The 24,989-nt window shown below is 53.9% G+C and overlaps 1 protein-coding gene across 3 annotated transcripts; it reads left to right on the top strand.

Annotated features, from left to right (window-relative positions):
• The first annotated feature begins 2,928 nt into the window (after positions 1-2,928).
• On the top strand, positions 2,929-24,668 carry LOC103179168 (oligophrenin-1). 3 transcript variants are annotated; one of them, XM_042340713.1, is made up of 25 exons: positions 2,929-3,151; positions 9,193-9,288; positions 10,972-11,033; positions 11,247-11,318; positions 12,952-13,053; positions 13,778-13,888; positions 14,083-14,187; positions 14,458-14,587; positions 14,827-14,927; positions 15,025-15,107; positions 15,242-15,320; positions 16,993-17,026; positions 17,121-17,183; positions 17,666-17,740; positions 17,831-17,915; positions 18,441-18,499; positions 18,835-18,940; positions 19,281-19,440; positions 20,318-20,465; positions 20,565-20,828; positions 21,220-21,370; positions 22,361-22,411; positions 22,766-22,826; positions 22,936-22,999; positions 24,330-24,668. In XM_042340713.1, exons 1-24 carry the CDS (start codon positions 2,998-3,000, stop codon positions 22,975-22,977), a joined length of 2,394 nt encoding a protein of 797 aa, XP_042196647.1. In that variant the 5' UTR covers positions 2,929-2,997; the 3' UTR covers positions 22,978-22,999; positions 24,330-24,668. The 3 variants fall into 3 exon arrangements, with proteins under 3 accessions (XP_042196647.1, XP_042196646.1, XP_042196648.1); XM_042340712.1 differs by having other exon boundaries at positions 22,936-23,008; XM_042340714.1 differs by lacking the exon at positions 20,565-20,828 and having other exon boundaries at positions 22,936-23,008.
• Positions 24,669-24,989: the final 321 nt, after the last annotated feature.

Genomic DNA, 24,989 nt, shown 5'->3' with positions numbered 1-24,989 from the left:
TGCTTGATGGACCAATTGTCCATTGTTGCCTTGAACTGTTACTGGGTTTAATAGTTTGTTTTTGTGCTGAGGTTAATGGAGCAGGTCCTGCAGGAACTTTCCCTCATGGTGTAGGGAAACGGATGAATTGCAGTGCCCCTGGTGGAGTACACTATATTGGTTCTTGGGTATGCCCTCCATTCCCAGCACAATTGTAGTTTGGGGCTCACACAGGGAAGCCTGAGGCTGGTGGTAGCCAGCATGAGGTGCCACCCTATAGGGGGAAGGGTTGGAGCGCCTTGGGACGTCCTCCTGACGTGAAAGGCGCTCTACAAATGGAATCTTGTTGTTGTTGTTGTTGTTGGAGGAATGTGCACACTAAAGTGTGATGGATGCAGCCTGAATTTCTCTTATTTGCAGGAAGAAGTTTAGGGCATCACCAATAGATGGAGTCACTGCCTGTTGGAATGCAGTCTAATCCACTGGCAAGCCACAGGCACTAAGGCTCTCTGAGTGTGTTGGTGGGGCCACACTGTGGAGCTCTGGGATGATACCCTGCGTGAAGGTTGCTATATAAATGCAAGTTGTTGTTGTAGCTCTGGCCACTGTGTTTCTAACCAGGGCTGTGGAGGAGACCTTAGATTGGGCCATCTTTTCAATTTGGTGACCTAAACTGAAAAAAAGGACCATCTCAGCATTTAAAGGGTTAACCAAGAGGAACACATTCCCATCAGCTGGCAGGAAGCTGCTGCTGTGGACAGATGTGCAGGAACATCCAGATCAACCTTTCCCATGAAGTAAAGAATTGACTCCCTTGTTTTCATAAATAAATGTCTACAAAATACAGACAATTTAGTTTATCCTATGAAGTGCTTTGAGATGTCTTGAAAGCATGATATCAAATGCAAGGATTATTATCTAAGAGCTGCTGTTTCTGCTCCTCGGTTAATGAGAGGATCAAGGATTTGCTTTCTGCCTGCACCCCTGACAGATGTTACTGTGGCGCAGAGCCAAATATGGGATAGGGGACTGCGATTGCTTGTGAATCCATCTTGGGGGGGGGGGGGGAAATAAAGAATGCAGAAACTCTTGATTTGAGGGAGCCCAAAGCAGTGGAACAAAGCCAAACCATCACGTGGATCTTGGCATTGAGCAATGTTGAGGCTGTAAAGTAAATCTGTGTTTATTTTCAAGGATGTGTCAGTATTTTTAATCATGTCCTATTGGCATGGTTGAGATACTGTTTCTGGCTGTTTATCGCTGACTATCTGGGTTAGAATTGAGTAGTGCACTCTTTTCAAAACACACGGACGTTTTGTCTTTTGCTCTGATCGAATTAGAACCAGTTGCAACAGGAAAAAAAAACTATGTCTTTAAACATACTGCACTCACACAGCGCACACACACACACATGCAACTAACATGACAGGTGAGGACTGCGACATGTATTCAGTGGAAAAAAAACATACTACTGGAACATTTTTACAGTGAGGATGACGACACCCCTCTGTCCCCCCCCACCCCACCCGCCACTCTCTCGGTTGGGAATGTTGCTGTGTAACATACAATAATCCTTGCATTTGCTATAGCGCCCGTCACGTGTGCGAGACGTCGACCACATTCGCCTACAAAACACACAGTCACTCCACTTCACGGAGACTGGTGTGAAGCGCTCGGAGACGTCCTCCCGAGGCGGTGAGACCCTGCGACCGCGGCGAGTGGCGCTCACGGGGCGGCCGTCACGCAGGGCAGCGGCCTGAGTGTGACAGAGGACGGACATGTCCGGCAGCAGCTGGAGGCCATCCTCCGGGGCCCCGCCCACCACAGCTGGCACCTCAGTTCCGGAAGGGGAGGGAGTGACAGTCCGGGCAGCCAATCAGTGAGAGGGGGCGGGCCACACGCTCTGGCTCCCGCCTCCGCGTCGCCCACGCCGGACCAATCAGCGCCCAGGATCTGTGGACGTGAGGCGGGGCCACAGCGACTAGCCCCGCCCCCTGGCTGGCCAGTGTCGGCACATGCGCAGCGGTGACCCAGAGAGAGGGACAGAGAACCGGGAGCAAGTGGGAGAGTGATAGAGGGGAGTGAGACACCGGAGGGAGGGAGAGAAGGAGTGAGACACGGGGAGGGATAGAGAGAAGGAGTGAGACACGGGGAGGGATAGAGAGAAGGAGTGAGACACGGGGAGGGAGGGATAGAGAGAAGGAGTGAGACACGGGGAGGGATAGAGAGGAGTGAGACACGGGGAGGGATAGAGAGAAGGAGTGAGACACGGGAGGGAGGGAGAGAAGGAGTGAGACACGGGAGGGAGGGAGAGAAGGAGTGAGACACGGGAGGGAGGGAGAGAGAGGAGTGAGACACGGGAGGGAGGGATAGAGAGAAGGAGTGAGACACGGGGAGGGAGGGATAGAGAGAAGGAGTGAGACACGGGAGGGAGGGATAGAGAGAAGGAGTGACGAAGAGAGAGAGATAGAGAGCGAGACAGGAGAGCGGGAGAGAAGGAGTGCGAGAGACAGAAAAGGAGGGAGAGAGACGGAGTGTGATAGCGATAGAGAGAGAGAGAGAGGGAAGAGAGGAGAGGAATAGCGATGAGAGAGAGGAGCGGATACATTGTATTCAGCAGCTGGTAACACAGTGCCAGTGAGCGGGACCCCGAGAGGGCAGAGGGGCAGAGAGGGGGGGGGGGGGCAGAGAGGGGGGGGCAGAGAGAGGGGGGGCAGAGAGAGGGGGGGCAGAGAGAGAGAGAGAGAGAGGGGGGGGCAGAGAGGGGGGGCAGAGAGAGAGGGGGGGCAGAGGGAGGGGGGGCAGAGAGAGAGAGAGAGAGAGGGGGCAGAGAGAGGGGGGGCAGAGAGAGGGGGGGGCAGAGAGAGAGGGGGGGCAGAGAGAGGGGGGGCAGAGAGAGAGGGGGGGCAGAGGGAGGGGGGGGTAGAGAGAGCGAGAGAGAGAGAGGGGGGGCAGAGAGAGAGAAAGAGAGGGGGGGGGCAGAGAGAGAGGGGGTGCTGGGGTCTGGGCGCCGCCGCCATGGGCCACCCTCCTCTGGAGTTCAGTGACTGTTACCGAGACAGCCCGGATTTCAGAGAGCGCCTCAAATCGTATGAACAGGAACTGGAGAGAACCAACAAATTCATCAAAGAGATCATTAAAGACGGCTCCGCGCTGATCAACGCCATCAAAGGTGAGGCTGAGGAGGGGGCGAGGGTGGGCAGCGACTCTTAATCACCCCCACCCTGGGGTATGTGTGTGTGTATGTCGGGGGGATGGGGGGAGAGAGGCACTGACTCTTAATCACCCCCACCCTGGGGTGTGTGTCCATGGCAATGACTCCAATGAAGGTGTCTTTGCCTTTTGTCTGTATTAATTGTCTTGTTTCCGGGGTTACTGATGGGGAGACTATATATGGGGAGACTGCGGGCAAACTCCGCTGCTTCTCCGCAGTCTTGCATCTACTGCGACCTAACCTTGTCAGTTTGTGCTGCAGGTGATAGCTGCTGCGACATGCGGGTTATCCCACACATTACAGCCAGTACCCAGTGTGTTCGTGCTCACTCTCTCTCCCCCACCCCCACACACTGGAGCTCTCTCCTCTAATCCCCTTCCCCTTATCACGTTTTTGAGACGTCTCACAAAGCGCTTCACAGAACATACTGAATTGACTGTATATTTTGTGGTGAAATGCAGCAGCATAATCCTTGCATCCGATATAGTGCCTTATCACATCCTCAAGACGTTTCAAAGCATTTCACAGGATATACTGTAAAGTGTGGTTGAAACGAGGGAGTCAATTGCACACAACATTGTTCCATACAGTGTCATGGCTTGAGTGACCAAATAGTTTTTTTTTTTGAGTGATTATTACCCCCGAAAAGCAATCTGCCAACTGACTAACAAGCGGGTTCCTACTTGCTGCTAGGTATGTGTTTCTGGCTGGTTCCTGTCACACGGAGTTGCTGGAGTGGGAACTGTGTAAACCCATTTGGAACCTGATCAGCACAAAGAGGAAATTCTTGGATTCCTGGTTCACAAACACTTTCGGACTTCTCCCTCCTCGCCAGCCACACTGAGCTGCCGCTCAACAGACTAGGTGTCTTTAAAGTCCTGTCTGTGCCAAGTTCGGACAGACGTTAAAGATCCTGCCACACTATTCGGGGGGAAAAAGAGAAGGCAGTTTCTCTCTCTCTCCCTGTGTCCTGGCTAACAATCTCTCAGATGAATTTGCTAACAACAAAAGCAATAATTTAACATTCACGCAGCTCCCTTTCATTGGGTGGACATCTCAAAATGTTTTACACAGTCCCAGCTGGGGGGGGGGGGGGGGGGGGGGCTGAACAAGTGGGGGAAAGTGACTGAAAGGAGATTGCTCTTAACAGAGATTTTAATGGGGTGGGGGGGGCGAAGGCAGAGGGACTGCAGGATTGAGTTCCAGAGAATGAGCAGAATGGCTGAATGCCCACCAACGTGGGGTGGGGGGGGGGTCGAGAATAAACAAAGCTGATGATGGGGTTTGAGACCCAGGGAACCAGGCCCCTCCCACAGTACAGTGTATATCTAACCACAGCCAACACTCCAGCCTCCATTAATAAGAGCAATAATATAACCTGTATTATCAGCCAGTCTGCTGATAGGGAGGGGGAGAAAGTGAGAGAGTGAGGGAGAATGAGTGAGAGAGCGAGGGAGGGAGTGAGAGTGAGTGAGGGAGGGAGAGAAGCGCTCCACAGTGTGACGGGATGTAAAATGTCAGTGGAGTGTGTCTGGCCGGTGGTAAACAGTTATAACATCAATTACGCTGTGTGGTAACTTTCCACTAACACTGCAGAGAGAGTATAACCCAACCACAGCCGTCAAACCACAAGCTCTGAGATTCTGAGATCAGCTGAGGCTGATATGACACAACTACACGATCAGCCTCAGCCCAGGTTAGAAGACAGAGTGATGCTCCCTCCATACTGTCCCTCCACACACCCAGGTCAGGGTTAGAGACACAGTAAAGCCCCCTCTACACTGTCCCCCCACACACCCAGGTCAGGGTTAGAGACACAGTAAAGCCCCCTCTACACTGTCCCCCCACACACCCAGGTCAGGGTTAGAGACACAGTAAAGCCCCCTCTACACTGTCCTCTACACTGCCCCTCCACAAGCCCGGTTTAGAGACGAGAGTGAAGCTGTCTCAGATGAGTGAGCCCTTGTGGATCAGAGTGACAATTTGCATGTCTCACACCAGCTGTCCTGTGGCTTTCACAGTGAGAATGCGGATATCGTGCTGAGTAAAGGGGTTTGTGATGTGAGTCTCAAACCCACTAACGCAGCACAGGAGCCTGACAAATGCAGAAGACCTTTATCCACTCAACACAGTTTATTTGATGAGCTGATTGCAGCGTAAATCCTCTCTCCTCATTTAATTACTGCAGTATTAATGATCTTTTGCTACCCTGTCTCTCACTCACACACACTCTCTCACATACATACATACACACACACTATCTCTCACTACATACACACACACTATCTCTCACATACATACACACACTCTCACATACACATGCACGCACATTCACACTGAGCATTGGTGCGGTTTTGACCCCCCCCCCATTTCCCCCCTTCCTCAGGGTGTGAAATAGCGAAGCTGCTTTAATGCCTTCTGGCCGAAAGCCAGGATCGCGATATGAATAACTGGTTCCCTCTCTCTCTCGATTTTAATATTTGTTTCACTTTCATAAGCTCCAAAGTGCCCAACCCCTGCACTGACTCAGCTTGTGTGTTGTTTTTAAAATTTACTTGCTGCTAAATTGTGTGTCAGCCTGGCTCAGTGCTCGCACTTCCAGTTCTGAGTCAGAAGGTTGTGGATTCAAGTCCCCACGTTGGGTCTTAAAATCACATAGTCTGGACTGGGGGGAGCACCTTATTGCTGGAGGCACCATCCTTTGGATGAGGCGTTAACCTGAGCTCCCCATCTGTGCCCTGCTGAAGAACCCGCGGCAAAGAGAAGGGAGTTTCTCTCTCCTGGTGTCCTGGCCGACAATCCCTCAAATAAAATAAAACTCTGTGGTTGTTTACAAGGAAGTTGCTGTGCGCAAATTGGTTGCCGTGGTCAACCACTAGCACACAGTCACTACACTTCACAGTGTATCCTGACATGAAAAGTGCTGAACCAAATGTAAGGATTCTCAAATTCACTGAAGCCATTTATTTCCCACAGTTTCTTAGAAAGAAACCGGATTATGGATTAATTGTGGATTTTGGAGATCATTTCCACAGTCCCACGGGCCGAGGCCACGTGGAATTTCAGGTTCCGGGGGGTCCTGTTGGAGACCAGCATTTCCCACCCCCCTCCCGCAGAACAACAATGTTAAACTAATCCTCGCTCTATGGAGGGTTGGTAATGTAAATGGCTGAGAGTAGAGTGAGCATGTGTGAGCTGTTTGGTGTGGAGCCCACACAGTGTTGTGTGAGGAGCACAGATTGAAAACAGCTGGAGACTCGGACGGACTGGCCTCTGAATTGTACTTGTCAGAAAGAGAAACTCGAGGGAGCTTTACTGTGGATGGACAGTGGAGCGAGAGCGTTGGGTTAAGACCATGTAACATTCAGCAGACGTGGAGGTTGGCAATGCACCTGCATATAATAATAATAATCCTTGCATTTGAAATTGCGCCTTTCACTGAGGACAATGAGGTGAAGCAGAATGTACTGTCCAGTGTAGTGACTGTGCATTTGTGGAGGATGTTACCGTGGAGAAGGAAGGGCTGTTTGGTTGGTGACGTGGAGGAAGTCTCTCTCTCTGCTCTGACAGTGAAACTAAATACATTAAAACAATTCATCTGGATAAAGTGCCTCCAGACACCTGGAGAGCATTGCCATGTGTTGCAAGCTTTACATCTGAGGAGGCTGCCAAGGGTCTCTGTGCCTCTCTCTCTCTCCCCCCCCCGAACCACTGTCTCGCAACCACATGGTGTTGGCTTCACATCCATTGCCCATATACCACCCGATCGCTGGCACATTGAGCTCTTGTCCGGCTGTCAGCTCCTCGCTGTCTGTTTCTGTGCCTTTGATGAAATCCGAGGGTTGTAGGTAAAGGGTCAGCCTCCGAAAATAGTGCCCCCCCCATTACCTGGGCTGTGTGTGTGTAGGGGAGGGGAGGTGGAAAGGGTATACTCTGATATGGTCTCTTAAGTGGGCCATGTTGTAGCTGTTGGTGGCGAGTTCAGTCATATCATGGCGTGTGGTGACATGTTGGCTGGTGGCTGGCTTGTTGGCTGGGTCTTGTTGGCGTGTGGCAGCGTGTTGCAGGCGTGCTATGTGGAGTTGCTGGGTGTTGAGCTTCTCCGGGGCAGATGACATCAGTAACAGGTTGAGCCGGTTGATGAGACACGCCTATTAAAGCTGACAATACACAGGCCAGGCTTCCCCACCTCCACCATTTCTCTCCCATTAACCTTCAACTAACCTCACGGACCCACCCTTCCCAACCTCTGCAGTCTCCTTTGATCCCGTTCGTTGGCCCATTCCCTCCGCCCTCGCTCTGGCCTGTTGCTCTTTCCTCTCTCCCTCACTCCGTGTGTCCTGTCACCCACACTCTGTCACTCTCTCCAAACTGCTTCACCTCATCGCTTCCTCTCCCTCTCTCTCTCCCTGCCTTCGCAGCATCTAATCTAGGCTGGCAATCCAGCGCAGTGCTGGGGGGGAGTTTCTCTCTCACGGTGTTCTGGCTGACAAACCCCCAGATAACATTGGTTGCTCACTTAATGACTGTTTATCAGACGTCACTATGTGCAAATTAACTGCTGCGTTCACCTACACACACAGTGGCTACGCTTTACAGTAAATTCTGTCAAGTGCTTTGTGACCCTGTTGAAGATGGGACAAGGCTCTGGATCAGATGCAAGGATTATATTGTATGAATGTGGGCGGCGCAGTGTAAGGGGAGCTGCTGTTGGGAGTCTGTGTGAGATTTTAACACTGTACAGCTGCTGTTGGGTGGAAGGCTTTTTGGCACAACTTCCTCCTAAACAGTGAAGTAAAAATCTTACACATCATCGTGACATTTGGAGAAACTGGAAGTGAGTCAGAAGCCTGAAACTACTGGAGCAGAAGAGATCAATGTGGATTGTCGAGGGAGATCCATTTTGCCCATTCTCTAATCCCATTTCCCTGTTCTCTCCCCATCGTGTCAGTGCTGGTGCTCACTCCCTCACTGGAGCTCTCGACTCTAACCCCATTCCCCAGTTCTCATAGACTCTTACAGCGCAGAAGGAGGCTATTTGGCCCATCGTGCCTGTGCCAGTACTTTTACCAACTAGTCACACTCTTCTCCTCCCCACCCCCCTTACCCCATAGCCCTGCAAATCTCCACCTTATTTTCATATACTTCCTCTTAAATATGTAGCTGAAATCATTGATGCTCTGATAACCCTCCGTGTGAAACCTGCTTCCCCTCTGCCCTCTCTCAGTGACGTTCCTGCCTCCTGTGTTTGTGAGGCAAAGGTGGGTACAGACAGGAGGGAGACAGCGCTGTGTTTGGCATCGTTCCCCTGACAATATGAATGTCAACAAGAACCTGCAGCCACAGGAAGGGGGTCTGGAGCACATACACACACACCTGCTCACAGACGTTTACCTGATTTCTCCCATTGGTTTCTCCTCAGGCAGGTCGCAAGACGGCTCAGCATTCCCTGACGTGCCCGTCTGTCTATGCTGCTCATGTTCCATTCTCTCCCCGTCACAACCTGCTTCAATCTCCCTCTGCCACCACCGCCGCCTGCCACCAACTCACATACACACTGAATGTACATTTGTTTCTCTACTCAGTAAAGTGACAGCACAGGTGTTAGAAATATAGTAAAGCTCCCTCTACACTGTGTCTGTCCACACTCCCAGGTCAGGGTTACAGACACAGTAAAGCTCCTCTACACTGTGTGTCCACACTCCCAGGTCAGGGTTAGAGACACAGTAAAGCTCCTCTACACTGTGCGTCCACACTCCCAGGTCAGGTTAGAGACACAGTAAAGCTCCTCTACACTGTGCGTCCACACTCCCAGGTCCGGTCAGCCCGGATGACTTATTCCATTCCATTTCTCACACCAGTTTTTCCCTTGTAGAGTCCAGCAGTGTGTTGCTGCGGGGACCTGGGAGCTGGGTTAAGGTGGTTTGCTGATTTGGGGGAACAGGTTTGGCAATATGACCTGACTGACTGTATGTGTGTGTCCGCCCGCTGTGTTACAGTGTACTCTGCCGCTGTGGTCAAGCTGTCCCAGAGCCTGCAAGCCTTCCAGTTTGAGTTCATTGGAGACACTCTGACTGACGATGAGATAAACATCGGTAAGCAACCGGCCTGGAGAGCAGTCAGCACTTCCCCATCACATTGCCTCTCTCCGAGCTTCCACAGTTACTACCAGTCTGTGTGTGACTGGCCCCCGGGCTGTGTGTGTACATGTGTGACTGGGCCCCGGGCTGTGTGTGTGTGACTGGGCACCGGGCTGTGTGTGTGTATGTGTGTGACTGGCCCCCGGGCTGTGTGTGTGTATGTGTGTGACTGGCCCCCGGGCTGCGTGTGTGACTGGCCCCCGGGCTGTGTATGTGTACCTGTGTGACTGGCCCCCGGGCTGTGTATGTGTACCTGTGTGACTGGCCCCCGGGCTGTGTGTGTGTACCTGTGTGACTGGGCCCCGGGCTGTGTGTGTGTACATGTGTGACTGGGCCCCGGGCTGTGTGTGTGTACATGTGTGACTGGGCCCCGGGCTGTGTGTGTGTACGTGTGTGACTGGGCCCCGGGCTGTGTGTGTGTACATGTGTGACTGGGCCCCGGGCTGTGTGTGTGTACCTGTGTGACTGGGCACCGGGCTGTGTGTGTGTATGTGTGTGACTGGGCCCCGGGCTGTGTGTGTGTACCTGTGTGACTGGGCCCCGGGCTGTGTGTGTGTACGTGTGTGACTGGGCCCGGGCTGTGTGTGTGTACCTGTGTGACTGGGCCCCGGGCTGTGTGTGTGTACATGTGTGACTGGGCCCCGGGCTGTGTGTGTGTATGTGTGTGACTGGGCCCCGGGCTGTGTGTGTGTACCTGTGTGACTGGGCCCCGGGCTGTGTGTGTGTACGTGTGTGACTGGGCTCCGGGCTGTGTGTGTGTACCTGTGTGACTGGGCCCCGGGCTGTGTGTGTGTATGTGTGACTGGGCCCCTGTGTGTGTGTATGTGTGTGACTGGGCCCCGGGCTGTGTGTGTGTATGTGTGTGACTGGGCCCCGGGCTGTGTGTGTGTACCTGTGTGACTGGGCCCCGGGCTGTGTGTGTGTATGTGTGTGACTGGGCCCCGGGCTGTGTGTGTGTATGTGTGTGACTGGGCCCCGGGCTGTGTGTGTGTATGTGTGTGACTGGGCCCCGGGCTGTGTGTGTGTGTACGTGTGTGACTGGGCCCCGGGCTGTGTGTGTGTGTACGTGTGTGACTGGGCGAGTTGCTGACATTGCTGGTTTAGCTCAGGGCTCAAGGCTCGGACGATGAGGAAGTAGGAAGCAGGAGCTCTGGGACCTGAGAGTTTGATTATGAGTCACCAGTTCCTCAATCTTCCCTCGGCTCCCGCTGTAGTGAGGAGTGGACAACAGACCCCGAGCACGACAGCCTCCCTGTGTGCGCGTGTGTGTAAGCATGTGTGTATGTGCATGTGAGAGGGTGTGTGTGTGAGCATTTGACAGCGTGTGCACATGTGAGAGTGTCTGCATGTAAGCGCGTGTGTGTGTGTTCATGCACGAACGAGTGTGTGTGTGCATGACATGGGGTGACGGCTGTGGAGCAGCAGAGTGACCAATGGGTCTGTCCCTGGAATATAAAATGTCCTCCCACATTTACTGGTTCGCTCACTCACTCACTCACTCACTCACTCACTCACTCACTCACCCACCCACCCACCCACCCACTCACTCACTCACTCACTCACTCACTCACTCACTCACTCCCTCACTAACCTGTTGGCTGCCCCGAGCTCTGGCCTCGGGCTTTTCCTCTCTTCCAGCCGAATCCTTCAAGGAGTTTGCAGGGCTACTGTCAGAGGTGGAGTGTGAGAGGGAGATGATGGTAAGAGTTTTGTGTGTGTGGGGGGCGGGGGAGCTCTGTGTGTGTGGGGGTGGGGGGGTGTTGGGGGAGGCGGGGAGGTTTGTGGTGGGGGAGGGGGGGGAGGGGTGCGAGGCGGCTGTTGTAGACCCACATTTTCCATGTCGCTCCTCAACCGTCCCCGGCATTAAACAGGATTGTGTTTGGAAGTAAATTTGCTGATCGTTTCTCTTTCAGATTCAGAACTCCAGCAATCTGCTGATCAAGCCTTTGGAGACATTTAAGAAAGATCACATCGGGGTGGCCAAGGTACTGGGCTTCCGGGGGCTTTCCTCTCCGTCACCCGCTAACCCCCCCCACCATCACCGCCCCCCCCCTTCTCCCTCCCATACAAGGTGCTCCGAGGCACGGGAGTGGGGGGATTCCTTGTGTGTGATGCTCTTTATTCCCTGCTCTGTCTGCCCCCCCCCTCCACCCCACCGAGAGATGGAGAACAATTCACATCCTCACAGACGTCCTCTCCCTCCCCTCCCCCCAACCCCAAGCTGCCGCTGAGGTCTGGGAGAGTGACAGACAGGCTCCCAGCACGTGCCCCCATTGACTGACTGAGCGCATGCTCTCTCCTCCCCCCACCCTGAGGCTGACTGTGGATTTCCTGTGGCTATAATGAACGTCTGGCTGCTCGCCAGCAACCGCACCCCAAGGTTCCCCGACACAACGGACGTGTGATAGGAAACGGCCTCCGTCTGTCTCTCTCTCGTCTTATGTCTGTATCTATCACAGGATCACAGCCTGGCTCAGCTGCTGAGCAATGCTGTCTGTGTGTGTGTCTGTGTGTGAGTGTGTCTGTGTGTGAGTGTGAGTGTGTGTGAGTGTGAGTGTGTGTGTGTGTGAGTGTGTGTGTGTCTGTGTGTGAGTGTGTCTGTGTGTGTGTCTGTGTGTGTGTGTGTGAGTGTGTGTGTGTGTGTGAGTGTGTCTGTCTGCGTGTGTGTGTGTGTGTGTGAGTGTGTCTGTGTGTGTGAGTGTGTCTGTGTGAGTGTGTCTGTGTGTGTGTGTGTGAGTGTGTCTGTGTCTGTGTGTGTGTGCTTGCGCTCACATCTCTGTACTATGATCACACACTGAGAGTCTCCTGTACTGTGGGCTGCCTCCAGACAACCGATCAATTCACTGGCTCTCTGCGCCCCTCCCGCCCCCCACCGTGGCCCCCAGTCTCAGCCTTTTTGGAAGAGGAATATAACAGACTCGAGGCTGAGTCAGCAACTCAATAGCATTTTACCAAACATAAATTTTGTTATATGAACAGACGCACACTCTCAACTCTCACAAACACACACGGACGCGCGCACACACACGGACGCGCGCACACACACACGGACGCGCGCACACACACACGGACGCGCGCACACACACACGGACGCGCGCACACACACACGGACGCGCGCACACACACACGGGCGCGCACACACACACACACAGACGCACACTCACGCACACTCACGCACACACAGACGCACACTCACGCACACTCACGCACACACAGACGGACACTCACGCACACACACAGACGCACACACAGACGGACACTCACGCACACACACAGACGCACACACAGACGCGCACACACACTCACGCACAATCTCGCACACACAAACACACTCTTACCGACACACTCGTAGACACACACAGGATTAACACACACAGGATTACTAGGATGTGGGATTCAGACTGTGGCTGCTTCTAAAATGGAAAATATTTGACAAGGAAAAGATTCCCGAGTAACCCGGGGGGGGGGGAAGGGGCCCTGGTACATCCAGGGAACATGTGATATATAACTGGTCACTAAACTGATCCCAGTTTCTCTTATTAACTGACACCCTCGTGATCTTTTTTTCTGTTTTTACTTGTTCTCACTGTTTTCTCTTTCTCTCTCTTTCTGTTTCAGGAGAAGAAGAAGAAGTTTGAGAAGGAGAGCGAGAAGTTTTACTCTGTACTCGATCGCCATTTAAATCTCTCGTCAAAGAAGAAGGATTCTCAACTGTTTGAGGTGTGAAAAACGTCCTCCCCACCTCCTCCCTGTAACGGTGTGCGTGTGTTTAGTGCTGTGTGTTTTAGGGCTGTGTGTGTGTTTAGGGCTGTGTGTGTGTTTAGGGCTGTGTGTGTGTGTGTTTAGGGCTGTGTGTGTGTGTGTGTTTAGGGCTGTGTGTGGTGTGTTTAGGGCTGTGTGTGTGTGTGTTTTAGGGTCTGTGTGTGTGTGTGTTTAGGGTCACTGTGTGTGTGTGTTTAGGGTCACTGTGTGTGTGTGTGTTTAGGGTCACTGTGTGTGTGTGTGTATTAGACGGTCACTGTGTGTGTGTGTGTGTGTGTGTGTGTGTTAGGGTCACTGTGTGTGTGTGTTTGGGCTGTGTGTGTGTGTGTTTTAGGGTCACTGTGTGTGTGTGTGTTTAGGGTCTGTGTGTGTGTGTGTGTTTTAGGGTCACTGTGTGTGTGTGTTTTAGGGTGTGTGTGTGTGTTTTAGGGTCTGTGTGTGTGTGTGTTTAGGGTCACTGTGTGTGTGTGTGTTTAGGGTCACTGTGTGTGTGTGTGTGTGTTTAGGGTCACTGTGTGTGTGTGTGTGTTTAGGGTCACTGTGTGTGTGTGTTTTAGGGTCACTGTGTGTGTGTGTGTTTAGGGTCACTGTGTGTGTGTGTTTTAGGGTCACTGTGTGTGTGTGTTTAGAGCTGTGTGTGTGTGTGTTTAGGGCTGTGTGTGATGATCACTATGTGTCACAGGCTGACCAGCAGCTGGACCGGGAGAGACAGAATGTATATGAAGCATCTCTGGAATATGTCTACAAGATCCAGGAGGTTCACGAGAGGAAGAAGTTTGACGTGGTGGAGCCGGTAAGGCAGAGTCAGAGGTCCCCTCACCCCACACCGCACGTGTATGTCGACACACACATGTAAAAACGCACATATGTCTGGCTCGCTCGCTGTGTCGTGGCTAACTTGTGATTGTCATGTCATTAGTATGTGACTGGCGTGTTATTGGCATGTGGTTAGCGTGTGACTGGCGTGTGACAAGCTCCTCTCCCTAGGTGCTGGCGTTTCTCCACGGGTTACTGACCTTCCATCACCTGACGTTTGAACTCACTCAGGATTTTATGCCGTATAAACAGCAGCTCCAGCTGAGCCTCCAGCATGTGAGTTGGGGGAAGGGGCAGGGAGCGATGTGTGCTGGGGTGGGGGGTTGTGGGCTGGGGTGGGGGCTGGGGTGGGGGCTGGCGGTGGGGGTTGGGGCGGGGGTGGGGGCTGGGGTGGGGGTCGGGTGGTGGGGGCTGGGGGTGGGGGGTGGGGGTGGGGCTGGGCGGGGTGAGGGCTGGGCGGGGGTCACGGTGCGTGTTTAATGTCTGTCTGCTGTATGTTCTGTGCGCTGGGAGTGAGCCGGGCAGTGACTGAGGCTCTTGTTCCAGACGAGGAATCACTTCCTGAGCACACGGGAGGAGATGGAGGAGCTGATGGGAAGAGTGAAGGAGGCTCCTCAGTCCTGCAAACTGCCCGGCCAACCCATCATCGAGGGCTACCTGTACTCCCAGGAGAAACGTAAGCACACAATCCTCTCGCTCGCTCACTCACACACTCCTCTCGCTCATTCTCACTCGCTCTCTCTCACTCGCTCTCTTGCTCTTGCTAACTCTTGAGGAAGGGGAGGAAATATTAGGATTATAAGTGGCTGTTTGAGATCCAGATGTGGATTTGGAGTTATACTCTCTCTGTCTCTCTCTCTCTGCCCCTCTCTCTCTCTCTCTCTCTCTCACACACACACTCTCTCTGACCCTCAGGAGCTCTGGGCTTCTCCTGGGTGAAGTACTACTGTACGTACGTGAAAGAGACCAAATCTCTGACTATGATCTCCTGCGACCAGAAACCAGGAAGCAAACAGGTGAGGGAGCACAGACCGGGCACAGAGGTGACAGACTGACAGACGGATGTGCACTTCCTGGAGCAGAATCATGAATCCCTCTCTCTCTCGTTCCCAGGAATTTAAACTGAAATTGTGCGTCCGGAGGAAATCCGACTCAATCGACAAACGGTTCTGCTTTGATGTCGAGACGATGGAGAGGTACAGGCGCGAGGGGCTGGGGGGAAATCCTCTGGGTACTAATGAGGGGGAATACCCCGTGGGGAGTGGGTCGGGGGTCACACTGCACCCTATCTCCCCACTGTTCAGTGACTGACCGAGGCTCTGTTCTCCAGACAGGGGCCGGTCACACTCCAGGCTCTGTCCGAAGCCAATCGGAGGCTGTGGATTGAGGCGATGGACGGTAAAGAGCCGGTGAGACTCTCTCTTTCTCCCCGTTTCCCTACACTCTCTCTCCCCAAACACTCTCTCTCTCTCTCTCTCTCTCTCTCCCCTAACACACACTCTCTCCCCAAACACTCTCTCTCTCTCTCTCTCTCTCCCCAAACACACACTCTCTCCCCAAACACACACTCTCTCCCCAAACACACACTCTCTCCCCTAACACACACTCTCTCCCCAAACACACACTATCTCCCCAAACACACTCGCTCTCTCTCCCCAAACAGACTCTCTCCCCAGACCCTTCTTCCTCACTCCCCACAGCTCACTCGCTCTCACTTTCTCTCTGCGTTTTTCACTCTTGCTCACACACTCGCACACTCTCTCTCTCTTCGTGCCCATGCCCGCAGTCAATTGCTCGCAGGGTGGGTCACTGATGCCCACCTGGATTAACCCCCCCCCCCACCCCTGAGGGTCGCCCCCGACTTGAAAAGCCCCTTCTCCTGGCCCATCGCAACCTTCGCCCCACACGTAACCCCTCCTCTTCCCACCATTTCCCCACTTATTGGCTGCCGTGTTGCGCCCACAAATATACTTCACTTTCCAGCATGTGCTGTGAAGCGCTTTGAGATGTCTCGCAGACTTGATTAGGCGCTGTAACAAATGCCAGGATTACTATTTCCTTGAGTGCTGAGGTACATTAAACCAAAGACCTTAAAGATATCTATTGAATCTATTGTATCTATTAAAAATGCACATTAAGCCCAATGTCCAGTTTGAATATAGGTACAATATTCAACGCCAGGAAACTCGATTTGAATCAATCTCGAATCGGGACATTAACAGAAGTTTTGCTCAAAAAAAAAACACATTAAACTTTTTTTTACCGGGAAACATCAAACCAGCCAAGAAACGGCAGTGTCTGGTGTTGGCACAGGGATGGCATAATGTGCCCCTAATGTGGGCGGTGAGATTGACAAAGAAAATCCTACATTACGCAGATGGTTCACAGATTGTTTGGTTGCTCTCGGCCTTTCCCCTGGATTTTATTCCAGGAAACACAGGGATTTTCTCCCCGACTCTGGAACCACACGAACGTGTGGAGTGGAGCCGGGAGGAGCCAAGCCATTCCCTGGTCTGTGCTGCCCTCTGCTGTGCTTTCTGTGTCACTGCAACCTGACCAGACCCACCCCCACCCCCACCCCCACACACACAACACACAGACACATACACAACACACATAACACACAGGCATACAGACATATATAGACACAGGCATACAGGCATATACACAACACATACAGGCATACACACAACACAGACACACAGATATACATGCAACACAGACACACACATACACAGTCTTGCACACACAGAGACTGGATAACCAAGAAACTGGGTTCTCTGTTGACTGCTTGTTAACTATGTGTGTGTGTGTGTGTGTGTGTGGGGAGGCAGCATTGGGGAGTAAGTGTGTTTGGTATGTGTGTGGGTGGGTGTGCGTGTGTGGCCGGAGAACGGACTGGTAGGTGTTCAAGAGGGATGAGGTTAGATGAGCGGAAGGTGGGTTCTAGAGTGTTCTGGGCAATGGTTCAGGCCACTGGCACCAGTGGTGAGGGAAGCGGCGAGTAAATAGCAGACTCTGGAGCAAACAGTGTTTAGTGAGCTGCTAATCTCTCTCTCTCTCTCTGCTCCTGGATTTCAGATCTACACCACACCCACGGCAAAGCCAGAGGAAAGTACGTGCTCTGTTTGCTCTCCGCTCGCTTGTCCTGCTTTATTAACTGCCTCTCGCTGACCGGCCCTCACCGTGTTTCTCATTTTCATTCACAGGACAACTCAACGAGATCGGCTTCAAGTTTGTGAGGAAATGCATCAACGCTGTGGAAACCAGAGGTGGGAACCTGGGAGTGTGGACTCACAGTGTAGAGGGAGTTTACTGTGTCTCTAACCCTGACCTGGGAGTGTGGACGCACAGTGTAGAGGAGCTTTACTGTCTCTAACCCTGACCTGGGAGTGTGGACACACAGTGTAGAGGAGCTTTACTGTGTCTCTAACCCTGACCTGGGAGTGTGGACGCACAGTGTAGAGGAGCTTTACTGTCTCTAACCCTGACCTGGGAGTGTGGACACACAGTGTAGAGGAGCTTTACTGTCTCTAACCCTGACCGGGGAGTGTGGACACACAGTGTAGAGGAGCTTTACTGTGTCTCTAACCCTGACCTGGGAGTGTGGACACACAGTGTAGAGGGAACTTTACTGTGTCTCAAACCCTGACCTGGGAGTGTTCATCAGCCTGTGTCTGCTTGTTACTGTGTGTGTATGTGTGCCTGTATGTTACTCTGTGTGTGTCTGTGTTACTGTGTGTGTGTTTTACAGGGATCACAACTGAAGGTATTTATAGAACAGTCGGCAGCAACTTCCAAGTCCAGAAGCTGTTATCTCAGTTTTTCGGTAAGAAATATTCTTGTACTTGTGCATTGCCCCCACCCCCCCCCCACTGCTGGCTGCTCTGTGCGGTGAATCTGGATCTCTGTCTCTCAGACTCGAACCATCCCGGTGATGTGGATCTCCAGAGCAACGAGTGGGACATAAAGACTGTGACCAGCGGCCTGAAACACTATCTCAGGTACCCAGCTCCCTCCCTCGCTTCCCTCCTCCCTCCCTCCCTCTGCCGTCCTCCCTCGCTCTCTGCCTCCCTCCCCCGCTCTCTCCCTCTCTCCCCCGCTCTCTCCCTCTCTCCCCCGCTCTCTCCCTCTCTCCCTGCCTCTCTGCCTCCCTCCCTACCTCCTTCCCTCACTTTTAACTGTGCCATGTTCAGGTGGGTATTAAAGATCTTGCGGAGCTAGTGGAAACGAGAAGGGAGTTTCTCTCTCTCTCTCCCAATGCCCTGGCCGACAATCCCTCAGATAAAACCGGTCACTTCACGGCTGTTTGCGGGGACGTCGCTGTGCACAAATTGGCTACTGAGTTTGCCCACAGAACACACAATCACTACACTTCACAGTAAAATCCCGCGAAGCTGTGATACGACTGTGATACGTTGCCGTATCAAGTGTGAGAATGATTACTGTTAGTGAGTTGTGAACAGTATTGATTGTTAGTTACTATGTGAGTTCAGAGCCACAGTGAAATCCCGTCTCTCCCAACACAGGAACCTGGAGGAGCCGGTGATGACATACAAACTACACAGAGAGCTCATCACCGCCTCCAGTAAGTGTTGTCCTGCAATGCCTTACTCCCACCCCCCCACCCCGGGTGGTCACTCCTCACCACGCCTGAAAGCCGCTGGGGGTGGATGGGTGGGTGGGGAGCACTGGCTGCCGGGGAGGGGAGGGAGCAGTGTGTCTGCGGGCAGAGAGGGTGGGGGTGAGGATGGTTGGGGGTTGGGGATGGCAGAGGGTGGGGGGGGGGCAGCATATTTTGAGGGCAGGGAGGAGGGGAGAGGACGGAGGGCTGGGGACAATGGCCAGTGAGGGGGGTGGAGTGGACGGGGATGGGGGTGTGTTGATCGTTCGCCCTCACACTGACGCTGACTGTGGTGGCAGAATCGGACAATATTGATTACCGTCTGGGAGCCATTCACAGTCTGGTCTACAAACTGCCCGACACCAGCCGTGACATCCTCATCCTCATCATCCAGCACCTGGTCAAGTACGTAGGGAGGGGGGGGGGAATGGCTGGATTTGGGGGTGCAGTGCGGAGGGGGCTGATGGAGGGGGTGGGGGTTGGGACAAGGTGGGGGTATGCAGTGCGGAGGGAGGTGATGGAGGGCGGGGAGGGGTGATGGTGGGGGTTGGGACAAGGTGGGGGTGTGCAGTGCGGAGGGGGCTGATGCTGGGATTCGGGTTTGGGGCATTGTGGGAGGTGGGGGGTGCAGTGCGGAGGGGGGTGATGGAGGGTGATGGTGGGGGTTGGGACAAGGTGGGGGAGGCTGCACTGGGCTGTGTTGACGTGTTGCTGTGCGATGCTCACACCTGGAGTCTGTGTGCAGTGTGTGTGGCCACAGTAAGGAGAACCTGATGACGGCCTCTAACCTGGGAGTGATCTTCGGGCCGACGCTGCTGCGAGCTCAGGAGGACACTGTGGCCGCGATGATGAACATCAAGTTTCAGAACATCGTGGTGGAGATCCTGATCGAGCAGCACGACAGGGTGAGAACCAGGCCTCGTCCACTCGCTCCGCGGCTGTTTGTGGGGACGCTGCTGTGTGCAATCGGCTGCCGCGTTTCACCCACGGAGCATACAGTCACTACACTTCACGGCGTGTCCCGCGAAGCGCTTTGAGACTTCTCGAAGACGTGATCGGGCGCCGGGTCACACCCCGGGATTATTAGTGTTGTTGTTGTTGTCGTCACGCGGTGAGCTGGTGGGCAGCGCCGCCCTGTGGACAGTGCGAGCAATTACCTGCACCAACACAGCCACCATTTATTTGTGCGCTTCGTCCCCCATTCGCTGTGGTTTGTGTGAAGGCTTCGGTGGCAGTGACTCCCAGGAGGAACTCGCTGACGTTGGCCAGACTCTGTGCACGTTGTGCTGTTCGGCTGGACAGACAGCACCGACCCCCACAACAACAACTTGTATTTATTATCATCATCATTATTATTAGAGTACCCCTCCCTGAGCCCCGTCGCCCAGTTATACAGTAATAATCTTTACGTTCGACACAGCGCCTCATCACGTCTTCTCACAGGATACACTGTAAAGTGAATTGACTTTATATTTTGTGGGCGGCCACAATTGCACACAGCGGCGTCCCCACAAACAACAGTCGGGGATTGCGTGACCAAATTATTTTTTAATGGGGACTTATTTAAGCGTGTTGTGTGTAATTTAGCGTGTGGTTGAGCGTGCCGGGCTGTCAGGCTCGGCACAGAATGTTTTCTGGGACAAATCTAAATGCTTTTCCCTCAGGAATCTTACAATCATAGAATCGTACAGCACAAAAAGAGGCCATTCGGCCATCGAGTCTGTGCAGCTCTTTGAAACGAACAATGTAACGTCTTCCCGTTCCCTTATCCCTGTTTCCCAGATATTCCGGTCGCCTCCAGAGGAGAGTTCTGCTCCACCCATCCCACCCCCCAGAGCTGCCCCCAGGAGACGGCAACCAATCACCATCTCTAAGCGCCCTTCCCGACCTCGCCACGCATTGAGCCACGCCCACTCCGAGGACACGGAAGGTCAGTGCGCTCACACGTGTGTGCGCGTGTGTGTGTGCATGTAGGTCTGTGTGTACACATGGATGTTGGTGATGATGGTGATGTCCTTTGTTATCACAGACGAGCCGGGCAGTGCCCCCCGGAGTCCGCGGGACGTGGGCTGCCCCCCAAGCCCTGTGCCCCCACTACGCAGCAGCAAGCCCGGCCCCCCCACCCCGCGGCCAGGAGACCCCGAAACTAGTGTGCGATATGCTCGGCCGCACTCGGAGGGGGATTCGGGGAGGCCGGGCATCAAGCTGGGCCCCAGGGCCGCCAACGGAGCCCCTGAGCAGCCCAGTGCCAACAGTGTTCGCTCCAGGGGTCGGATAGTCAACCCTGAGGACGGTATGTGCTCCCCATCCCCCCGAGGCTTCTCCCCCCTCCCCACGGGGCTGATTGGGCTGTTCCCGGGGCAGTGGGGGGTTGGATGTGGTGGAGGGTTAATGGGGTGAGTGATGTAGAGGGTGTGTGGAAGAGATTGGGTGAGAGGTATTATAGAATGGATAGGTGTTATGGCGCATGTGTTGCGTCTGCGTGTGTTGTGCGAGTGTGTGTTATGGTGTGTGTGTTATGGTGTGTGGGTGTTGTTATTGTGTGTGTTGTGTTATGGTGTGTGGGTGTGTGTAGGTCGGTGTTGGGTGAGGGGTGTTCTATTGGGTGGGGGGAGATTGGGTTGCGGGGAGTGGGTGCTGACTGTGTGACTGATTGTCGTCTCTCTCCCCTGTGTGTTTCTCAGGTGATTACAGTTACATTAATGTCCATCGATCACAGTCTGAGAGGGGGCCTGGCCTACAGCGGCCTCCTATGAGACCCCCAGACCCCCCCTGTCGAGACAGAACCCCCCCAGCCCAGAAAACCGAGCCTCCAGACAGCATTCCCCCCTCTGTGTGAGTCTCGGGAAAGACACTATTGTATTTTTATTTTGTGGTCACTTTATAAGATCTCGTGGTGATCGTCAGTGAGTGTCCAACAGTCAGTCACACAGCGACAGCACTCAAACTGGCACTGGGGGGATGGGGGCTGTGGGGGGAGTGGGGGCTGTGGGGGGAGTGGGGGCTGTGGGGGGAGTGGGGGGGTCTGGAACCCAAACCTAATTGGTGATGGAGATGCAATATATGCTCTCAGAAACCAGGTCATAAAGAGAAAGAGAGAGGGACCCCCCCCCCCACACAGACACACACATAGAGACACAGAGAGAGAGACACCCCCCCCCCACACACACATAGACACAGAGAGAGAGAGACCCCCCCAACACACACACACACATAGAGACACAGAGAGAGGCCCCCCCCCACACACAGAGATACAGAGAGAGACCCCCCCCCACACACACACAGAGATACAGAGAGAGACCCCCCACACACACACACATAGAGACACAGAGAGAGAGACCCCCCCGGCCCCCCCACACACATAGAGATACAGAGAGAGCCCCTCCCCACACACACATAGAGATACAGAGAGAGACCCCCCACACACACACACACACAGACACAGAGAGAGAGCCCCTCCCCACACACACATAGAGACACAGAGAGAGAGCACCTCCCCACACACACATAGAGACACAGAGAGAGAGAGCCCCTACCCACACACACATAGAGACACGGAGAGAGAGACCCCCACACACACACACATAGAGACACAGAGAGAGTGACCCCTCCCCACACACACGCACACACATAGAGACACAGAGAGAGCCACACAGACACAGAGAGAGAGTCCCTACCCACACACACACATAGAGACACAGAGAGAGAGCCCCCCCCACACACACACACATAGCGACAGAGCGAGAGAGACCCCTACCCCCCCACACACACACAGCGACAGAGCGAGAGAGAGAGACACTGAATGTTTCCTGTTCCCTTTCACAGAGTCGCCTCTCGGGCCAAGTTTTTTGAGAAGGCGGCTCGACACACAGGCGGGTAAGACAGCTCCGAGACTGTCAAAGTCGTGTGTTTGCGGGGGGTGGGGGGGAATTGTGTGTGTGCTGGGGGGTGGTGTGTGTGCTGGGGGGTGGTGTGTGCGCGGGGTGGGGAATTGTGTGTGCGCGGGGGGGCGGGGGTGTGTGCGCGCTGGGGAGGGGGCTGTGTGCGCGTGAGGGGGGGCGCTGTGTGTGCTGGGGGGCTTGTGTGTGCGTGGGGAGGGGGGCTGTGTGTGCGCGGGGTGGCTGTGTGCGCGGGGGGGGGGGGTGTATGGGGGGATTGTGTGTGTGCTGTGGAGGGAGGTGTTGTGTGGTTTGTTCTGTGTGACCGGTTACTGATCACTTTTCTCCGCAGGTTGAACCCCTCTCCCCCGCGATCTCCCCCTGTGGCACGGAGCGGCACTGATAGGGATGAGGTGAGGGGGGTGGGATGTGGGGGGGGGGGGGTTAATCTGACTCTCACTTAATCCCTTTCTCACTTTCTCTTTCTGACTGACTCTCTCTCTCTCTCTCTCTCTATTACAGAGCTTGACCACCATGCAGCCACTCAGCAGACCCCAGTCCTGACCTTGGATCTATTGGGGCAACGGTACAGTAGGTTAGACTTCCTTTATTGCTTTGAATCGTGGTGGTGGTGGTGATGGTGATGCGAGTTTTGACGACTGTTCTGATCAGGCCGTCAGACTCTCGTCCCTCACCCTCTGGAACTCCACCCCACAGTCCCTTCACCTCGCTCCCCCTCCCTTGCCTCCTTCGAGGCCCGGACCCGAAACATTGACTCACTTTCCTTTTTCCATAGATGTTGCCTGACCAGCGACTTCTGTTTTTGTCTCAAGACCTTTGGTCACCCTCCTACCCCCACCCTCTCTGCTCTCCACCCCTCCTGATCCCAACCCCCAGCTCAGGTCCAAATCTCTGACTGTCCAGCGCCTTGGGACGTCCTCCTGATGTGAAGGGCGCTGTGTAAATGTTGTTTGTCGTTGATGTCAGCATCAAACATAACAGCTCGAGTCGCTGTGAAGATTCTCATTGTTAGGAACAAATGTTTGCCAAACGCTGAACTTTATTTATGACAATTTTATGCTCTTTGATGTCTGATGTGTGATAAATGGTTTGAGATGAAATGAGCCAATATTAATCTGTGGGCAGCTGCCAACGAAAATAGTAACTGACCTGAATTAAGAATCCCCCATCCTCCAGACACACACACACACACACACACACGTACAGACACACAAACACATGTGTGTATACACACACACGCACGGACTCATTAGGTTTTACCTCTAATGTAATTTGTTGTTGCTGGAATTGGAGTGCGAGGATGACACACAGACACACACACACACACACACACACACACAGACACACACACACAAAGCTCAGATACGCTGCTGGAAACTCCCGGCTGAGAGATTTGGCAAAATGCGATGTGCAGAGAAAAGGCTTTACATCAGGAAGATTGTATCTGCTTTGCAGCTGGAAATCATTGTGTGTCAGTCAGGCAGAGAGACGGTTCCTACTAACCTGATTTACAATTTTAAACTAAAGTTTTATGAGAATTGGCAAATGGCGTTTGCAAAGACAGACACAAGCACAGACACGTGGGGATAATGTGCTGTGTGCAAATTGGCTGCCACGTTTGCCCGTAGAATACACAGTCACTACAGTTTACAGAAAACTCCTTGAGCCGGGGTCTTGTGTGCACACCGAGCGAGCGAGCGAACGCGGGGCGGGGTGGGCTTGTCTCAGGTACCTGCTGAACGGGTGGGGGTCCCGAGTTCCCTTGAGGTGAGAGGGTTCCACGCTGGGATGGGCAGGGCTGGGCTGCCCGTGTCTGAGCCGCTCTCAATCGCGCTACGTTATGTAGTGACTGAGCAGACGAGTGAAAGATGACAGTGAATTCTCTTCTCTTCCAGCGGTGAAGGTGCCAGCGAGTTCCCACCGGCTGCTGGCGAGGGAGCGAGCGAGTGCCTGCCCCAGACTGGCCTGCTCCTGGTTCCCTCTCCCCCCGGCCCAGACCGTGCTCACCGGCTGCTCCCCGGGGAGTCAGGCTGGGGGTGCGGAGCTGCTCCGGGGAGAGGTCAGCGTCTGCAGCATCTCCTTCCCGCTGCTCGGGGACCCGTGTCGGAATCGCGTTGGTGTTGTGCATGTGCGTGTGTATGTTTGCATGTGCGTATGTTGATGTACGTGTGCGTGCGATGTCTCGCACGTGTCCAAGTCGGTGCACGTTTCTTATTAAATGTTTACTGTGCAAATCACGTGGCCGTCATCAATGTCATCGCAGCCTCTCCCCGTCCCACAGTGAACGTCAGCCCGTTCCTGCCCATGAGGGAGGGCAGTGAGACAGAGCGAGCGATCAGCTGGGCTCAGAGATTGTGTGCGTCAGCCTCGCTCTCTCCCGAGACGCCCAAATACCCGCCTGTATGTCCACAGACGGGACAGGAACGGGCAGACTCACCCGCAGGACGGCACCTTCAACAATGCAGCTCTCCCCCAGTGCCGCATTACAGCGTCACCTTAGACTGTGCGATTCCAAGTGCCGACGTGGGAATTGAACCCACAACCTTCCGCCTGTG

This window comes from Callorhinchus milii, unplaced genomic scaffold (assembly GCF_018977255.1).
Source record: "Callorhinchus milii isolate IMCB2004 unplaced genomic scaffold, IMCB_Cmil_1.0 Scaffold15, whole genome shotgun sequence".
NCBI lineage: Eukaryota > Metazoa > Chordata > Chondrichthyes > Chimaeriformes > Callorhinchidae > Callorhinchus > Callorhinchus milii.
The sequence above is the reverse complement of the archived record's forward strand: the minus strand, read 5'-3'. Positions and strand labels throughout refer to the sequence as shown.